The 7,348-nt window shown below is 39.1% G+C and overlaps 1 protein-coding gene across 3 annotated transcripts in view; it reads right to left on the bottom strand.

Moving 5' to 3' along the window:
- Window positions 1–3,800: 3,800 nt before the first annotated feature.
- Window positions 3,801–7,348, bottom strand: part of zfpm2b (zinc finger protein, FOG family member 2b) — a 64,058-nt gene continuing 60,510 nt past the window's right edge. For all 3 annotated transcript variants that reach the window (XM_048201953.1, XM_048201954.1, XM_048201955.1), the window contains one exon: window positions 3,801–7,297. In XM_048201953.1, the coding sequence (XP_048057910.1) occupies window positions 4,974–7,297 (2,324 nt within the window). In that variant the 3' untranslated portion in view covers window positions 3,801–4,973. The remainder of the gene's footprint in view (window positions 7,298–7,348) is intronic.

Here is a 7,348-nt window from a genome sequence, read left to right as displayed (position 1 = left end):
TTTACATAATTTTGAAGCAAAAACTCTAGTCTACAACCTTCAATACCCAAAAGTCTTGTGAACACAGATTTAATATACTTTTATTGGCCTTATATCAGTGACTTAAGTTTTTTGTTTTTTCAGTAACCACGCATAAACGTTATTCCTTCAAAAACACAAACATGTACACACATGTTCCTCACATATTATGGTAGCCTAGTTTGTGCTGAATACAGTGTAATGACACTTGTGTCATTAATATGTTTATGAACAACTGAAAAAAGCACAAATGTCAGGGCATGTCAAAACTTCTCCAGGCCCCAAATCAGCCTCAGACTCCAGAGGGTTAATTCTCTCTTTTGAACTATTTTGGTAATAATGTTTCGGAGTTGAAAATTTATGGTTAACTAAAATCACATGGGTAGCATGTTTGGTATTGATGAACTCCAATTTCCATTTTTATTTGTTAATTAATGTTACACGTTGCTACCTCTGTGACACATTAGTATTATAAGAATCTAGAAGGTTCTTCTCTCATACATCCAATCCAATGTCTTATGCTAATATCTTGCTACAGAACAAAGACTCGTAAAACTTCCCTCTAAAGGGGCAAATCCTTATTGGCTCAGACACCTCAAGAGGGTGTGACATCTTCACTTTTTAAAGTCACTGATCACAAGATCACACCCTCTTCCCTCTGTTTTCCTGTACTGAAAATGCTGATGTGAAGATGATGCTAAGAAGCTAGAAGCTTCTAAGGAACCCCAAGCTTGTGCCAGGCTTCGGCCTAGACCTTCCATTCACCAAAGATCCTCTGAATCCAAATGGTTCTCTTTCATCAAGACAATATCAGCAAAGATTCAACAGGAGCCTCCACAAATTGCATCAGGACAGTTTTAATTCAAATTGGCAAGACATGCAAGTATCAAACTTAGTCTCATTATTTGATACATTGAGTATCCTTACCCCTTTTAAAGAAGGGTGTGTTAGAACTAAACTGATGGTTTACTGAAGGCTGTTCTGCTGAATTTCAATGCTGTAACTTCTTGCTTTCCTGCATTCTGCTTCAGCTCTCTCTTTCCCTTGGTAAACTGTATGTATGTATGTGTGTGAATGTTAGAGTAGTTTAAGTGTTTAGTCTAGTTAATAAAGTCTTGTTCATGTCACACATAAAGTTGTTCGTGTTTCATGCTCATACTGGAGTCTCTAATCACGCAGATCTTGACTACATGCTCTGAGTAGTACTGTACAATAAGATTGTTATTTCCCATAACCTGGAAATGAACATTTCATAGAATTAATAAACAATTAACACTTTTTTTTTTTGGAGTTTAATTATCATATTTATTTTGAGCTAATTTGCTACACCCTTGTGGAGAATGTCCCTAATACACAACAGACACCATAAGAAATGACTGCACTAATGCCAGAGACAAGCAATATCTTACTTGTTCTCTAAGTTTACATGCTATGATAGCTGTGGATTTTAAATGAAATGGTTAAGATTAGTTCTAGGACAACAACTCAAATAGTTTTCAACCGCCCAAAATCACGCATCTGAATGCCATTATGTACTAAAGCTGTTTGCTTTAAAATTTAAAGAAAAGGCAATGATTTCATGTCTTGAATCATAACTAACGCTAGGTGGTAGTGTTTGCACATTTGGTGATACACACTGTTCCTGAATGACGCAATGATAGAGTTCTATGGATATTCAGTAGGTCCTAAACGTGTGCATAGAAAATGATGATGATATAGAAAATTGACACACTGCTGCCCTGAGATAAGAATTTTTATTTTTATGTCACACAATTTAACATTTGCCATAATTCTGGAATTTAATTTCATAAAGGTAGCCTATGCATAGCAACACATCTTTGACAACTTCTATTAGATTTTATTTCAGCCCTCAGCCATCCAACTATTTGATATAAATGGCTGAGGGCTGAAATAGCCACAGGTGAAACAGGTAGAGACGAAACACTGAATAATTTTTTTCATTTTTTTTTTTTTTAAACTGACCCCAATTGCCATCAACTCGTGTAGAAAAACTGATATCTGTGAAGTTATAGTGTTTGTGGTTACTATAAACAGGATTATTAACAGAAAAAGTTTGGAAATATTTAAGGAAAAAGTTTGTTGAATATTTATTTATTTTAAATAATAACAGCCTGAGGAGGGGTGGTGGTGGGGCTGCTTGCTGGGGTTTTGTAAGGCACTAACAATATTATTTGAAATTGATACGTTATAGTAAGATGTGGCAGATAATTTTTCCCTTAAAAACAATTTATAAGTGAGAGTTTGTTTTGAACGTTTCATGTCGACTAGCAAACACGTGGCGACCTTGCAAAGGATATAGGCTACACTATCATGGCTTTTGCTAATCCACCATAAATGTGGTTCCATGATAACTGCACCTCTGTGCATTTCCTGCTTAGAAGCTTAACATGCACCTTGTCCTGGATGTTGCAGAGATGGGTATGAGGACTCACAGAACAGCACGTCTGTTCAGCTCCCTATGAGATGAACGATGTGTTCCATCACTTGCCCCTCAGGTGTTGATGTGAAGGAGGCCCTGAGAAGTGCCGGTGCATCCAGTCTAATCATCAAGCAAAACACAGATGCTCTAGTGATGCATCTGGAAAGCTTGGGTCTTTGTCTGGTATCCTCTCAGAAAATAAACTGCCTGGATTCCTGACTAATTCATGTGCTATTGTCTTGATCTGATTATTCATGATTAATTATTTTCAAAAAAAATGTTCCACTAATGCACAAACCACAGAATAGCTGCACATCATTAAAGGTTTAGTTCACCCTAAAATGAAATTTCTGTCATTAAGTACTTGCCCTCATGTCATTACAAATCCGTAAGAACTTTTTTCATCTTTGGAACACAAATTGAGATTATTACTCCCCATAGAAAGCAACATAATTACCATCATTCAAGGTCCAGAAAAGTAGCAAAGACATTGTTAAAAGTCAACTTGACTACAGTGGTTCAACCTTGATGTTATGAAGCAACAAGAATACTTTTTGTGTGCAAAAAAATAAATAAATAAATAAATAAATGCCTTTATTCAACAATTTCTTCTCTACCCTGTCAATCTCATATGCAGTTGACAGTGCAGCACTTCTGTGTTTATGTCCAAACGCTGGCTCAGAATTGGCCGGCTCCTGTGCCAGCATCACACACAATTTTGGGTGAACTAACCCTTTAAATCAGAGGTGTCCAATCCTGCTGCTCCTGGAGGGGCCACCTTCCAGCAGACTTTAGCCCTAATTCAGGGATGGGCAACTTCGGTCCTGGAAGGCCATTGTCCTGCAGAGTTTTACTCCAACAGTGGGACCGAAGTTGCCCATACCAGCCCTAATTAAAATGTCCTGAACCAGCTAATCAAGGTCTTCAGAATTAATATACACATCCAAGCAGGTGTGTTGGAGTTAAACTCTGCAGGAAAGTGATCTTCCAGGAGCAGGATTGGATATCTCTGACACAAGTGACCTGACTGTACACGAGTAACCTAATAAATACTAGATAGATCTATACAAGACAGTAGACCATAAGAATTATGCTATGATATGGGCCTTCAGTGTGATGCATGCCATTAAGAAAAGGTAATGATATCATGTCTTGAATCGTAACTAACACTAGGTGGTGCTAGTGCCTGCACATTTGGAGATACAAACTCCTACTGTCCTGAATGATGCGACTATAGATTTCTAGGGATATTCAGTATATCCTGAACTAAATTTGTGTCCTTTAATAAATTTAATAACAATAACAATAATAATAATAATAATAATAAATGATCTATAGCAAATTCATTGACACTGCTGTCCTGAGATAAAAATTTTAATTTTTATGCCACATAAAATAACATTTCCCACATTTCTGGAATTTCATTCCATACAGGTACATGCATAGCAACACATTTTTGACACTTTTTTTTTTTTTTTTTTTTTCATGAGATTATTTAGTTTTTCTGTAGGAAAGATTACAGTGAGTCATCCATACCAAGTGTAAACCCTTCTCCAGGTAGACTTCAGTAAACACTTCACACAGACATTTTCTGGGGTCAAAGTAAAAAAGTTACCCTTTCATAATACTGCTTTAAATAATGTTTCATCTTTTAAAAAGTATTGCATTAGAAGCCAAATATTTAAAAAAGAGATAATGAATCAAACACACATACAGGTCACCTTTTTAAGAAGAGTTCTGCATTGACAAGAAAAACATTTTGAAGCATAAAGAAACATCAAGGACAAACTAGACTCTACATGTATTGACAATTATTAATTCAGAAAACTTGATTGCAAGTATTTAAGGATATGCTGACAGTCATTCAGAGGTTGCTCCACCATCTGTATATTTTTCTTTTTAATCAATTTCTACAAATCATGTGGCTTTTTGTAATTCTAAAACTTTCATAAACTTGTTTTTCATTTCAGATCTGCATCTTTTTAGAGCTGCAACTATTATTAAATAAATAAATACATAAAAAACACACACACAAAACTATCAACACAGAATATTCCCAACAAATATTTTAAAAGTTTCTAATAAATGACTGGTAGGATAAATCTCCTGATTTGATTGTCCTCCTGCTGATGAGTACACCAGCATGGAATTGTAAAATGTCTCATGTTGTTGACTACAAGGGGAAAAAACAGTGCTTGTGAAACATCTAATATGACTGATTCAAGGCTTGTGTCCACTTTAAAAAGGAGGGGGCATATTGTCACTTTTAGTCTTCACAAATAATAGCCAAGCAAGTGTCCACTGCAAGCAAATGGTGTCAGATTCAAAACAGCAGGGCCGATGTCAAGTGGCTACAACTGGGAATGTTGTCCTGGGCCCTGGAGGGACTAAACATGTCTTTACACTGCTTAAGTGCCTGGGGGTTGGGGCCCATGTGAATTCAAGAGGCAGCGCTCATTAACAGCACTACCTTTTTTACTACTGTGAACTAGATTTAAGACAATTGACAGGTTCACTATTTAACATGCTCCGCTGTGTGTGACGAGCAGTAAAACTTCTTGTGTGTTATAAAGTTTGAGAGGTTGTTGAACTGGATGTCACATGGGCGGCAGTACTTTACATTACTGGCAGTTGACCCACTCAACATTCTCTTGAAGCTTGTCGAGACTTCCTCAGTCTTTGGAGATGGCATCAGCATTGTGCTTTCCTTATAGCTGTTTGAACTGTCTACATGGCTGTCTGGTGTAGCGGAACCATGTTGTTTAGTTCCAGCATCTTCCATCTTGTCCTCAAGTTTAAGACTGTCCTCTAAGGATGAGGACTTGTTCTGGCTCTCAGGGTCATCTGTGCTAAGATGGCTACCATCAGGCATCGGCTGGTCTTTCTCTCCTTCACTGCCCTCATTTGGACTCTGCCTCCGTTCACTTTGTGAGACCAACATCCCTGTAGCATAATCAGTGGGTTTGATTTCATAGTAAGGCCAAATTTGCTCATCAGGTCTCATTTTCTTAGCAGGACTTGAGTAACCCCCAGTGGGTTGAAACACACTCCTCAGGTCATCTTTGACTGGCATTAGTTGTTCCTCACTGGAAGCTTGGATGTCAGAACTTGTTGCTGCATTTGGATGCTCAGTCTTCCCATGCAGAGCTGGGAGCTCAAAAAGGGTGTTCTCTAAGAGATTGTTGGTATTTCTTGGACCTTCTTTTTTGAAGCTTTTGTTCTCAGTGGAAGCGTTTTGCAAAATAGTACCTGGGCAGAAGTTCTGTTTGTGCTTAAGATAGTCCTCAACTTTGTTAAAGCTTATCTTGCACACGACACACTCATGGTAATCCATAAGTCCTTTAGGGGAAAGCGAAGTGTTGCCAAACTGTGGCATGCATTTTTTACTGAGATCTATTGGTGCATCACCTTCTTCCTTAGAGATTGCATTACATTTTGACACAATAGCTGATTTTGTAACTGTCAGTGAAGCCTCTGGATATTTGGGTACTAACCCCTGGATCATGTTGTATCTCTGATGGTCCCTAAAGCTATCCAATGTGTCCTTTGATAAGTATGGACCTCCAATAGTGGGCATTCCAAGAAATGATGGTATACCCATGGGTGGCATTTGTTCTTGTTCAGGAGCGGCCAGCTCATAAGCCTTTCTTCTTTTACGTGGACGTACTGACTTCTGATTGGCTACTCCTTTATTGTTTGCACGTTTCACATGAGGATCATGGCGAGTGGCACAGTAATACTGCTTGTGCACCATGTAGGTCTCATGTCGACTAAAGGTTATTTTGCAGGCTTCACATGTTGTGTGGTTGGGGTCAGTTTCAGTTGGCGGCAATTTCTGGCTTTGTAAATCCAGCTGTGTACCGTTTGGCCTCTCCTGTGCACCCGATGGAGTTGACGCTTTTTTAACTTGCACAGACAGTTCATCTGTCACTTTTCCACCTGCAATGGGATTGCAAGGGTTAGACTCAGGCCCTTTTACTTCAGAGGGATGGCCGGCATTTAACATAACAGCCAAACTGGCTCCGATTTTAGGGCTTACAGTGCCTGCTGGTTTATCCAAAAGTCCAGGGAAGTCATGCGGCTTGTGTGTGTTTTCCCAGCGAGTGTTGCAGTAGTGCTTCTTGTGTACCAAATAATTATCAAGGTTGTTGAAGGTGATATTGCATTCGAAGCATGTTGCTCCTTTTGGCACAAGTGTGCTGTACATGACTGGAGGGTAAGAGTTTCCCCCATGACGTAACCTTCGATGGACTAGCTCTGACATTTTGGCCAGTATCTCAGATGCCTGTGGGCCCACCGTAATATCCTGTGAGAATGGGACATGTGGTATGAAAGGGGGCATGGGAAAGGCAGGAGGGAGGTGGTGCTGAATGGGTGAGGAGGCTAATCGTGGACTAGAAGGTTCTGACTTTACTCTGGAATATGAAACACTACCCTTGTTTCCTGAGTTCCCCTCACCCTTAGTGGATGTCTGGCTACTTTCTATGCTTTCCAGCTCTGAAATTTGACTTATATCATGCTTTACTGTTCTTTCCTGAAGGTCTTTTATGTTTGCATTAGCTCTGACTTGATGAGGGCTGCCTGCAGTGCTGCTAGGAGAGTTATCAGCTTTGTCTTCTTTGATGAGTTTGTTGACCGTACAGCTATGTCCATGTAGTTCCTGATGTTTAGCCAGTTCTCTGGGGGTTTGGAAAGTGAAGTGGCAGTGACCACATCTCAGGCCGGTTTGGGACAGATGGGAGAGGATGTGGTGTTGGAGTACCATAAGAGTTTCAGCAGTGTAGTCACAAATTGTGCATTTCAAGTTGCTTCCAGTTGATATCTCATCTGACTTGAGAGCTTGAAAAACAAAAACAAACAAAAAACAGGATTGATGTTAATGACCAACGC

The sequence above is a fragment of the Megalobrama amblycephala genome, linkage group LG9, assembly GCF_018812025.1.
Source record: "Megalobrama amblycephala isolate DHTTF-2021 linkage group LG9, ASM1881202v1, whole genome shotgun sequence".
NCBI lineage: Eukaryota > Metazoa > Chordata > Actinopteri > Cypriniformes > Xenocyprididae > Megalobrama > Megalobrama amblycephala.
The sequence above is the reverse complement of the archived record's forward strand: the minus strand, read 5'-3'. Positions and strand labels throughout refer to the sequence as shown.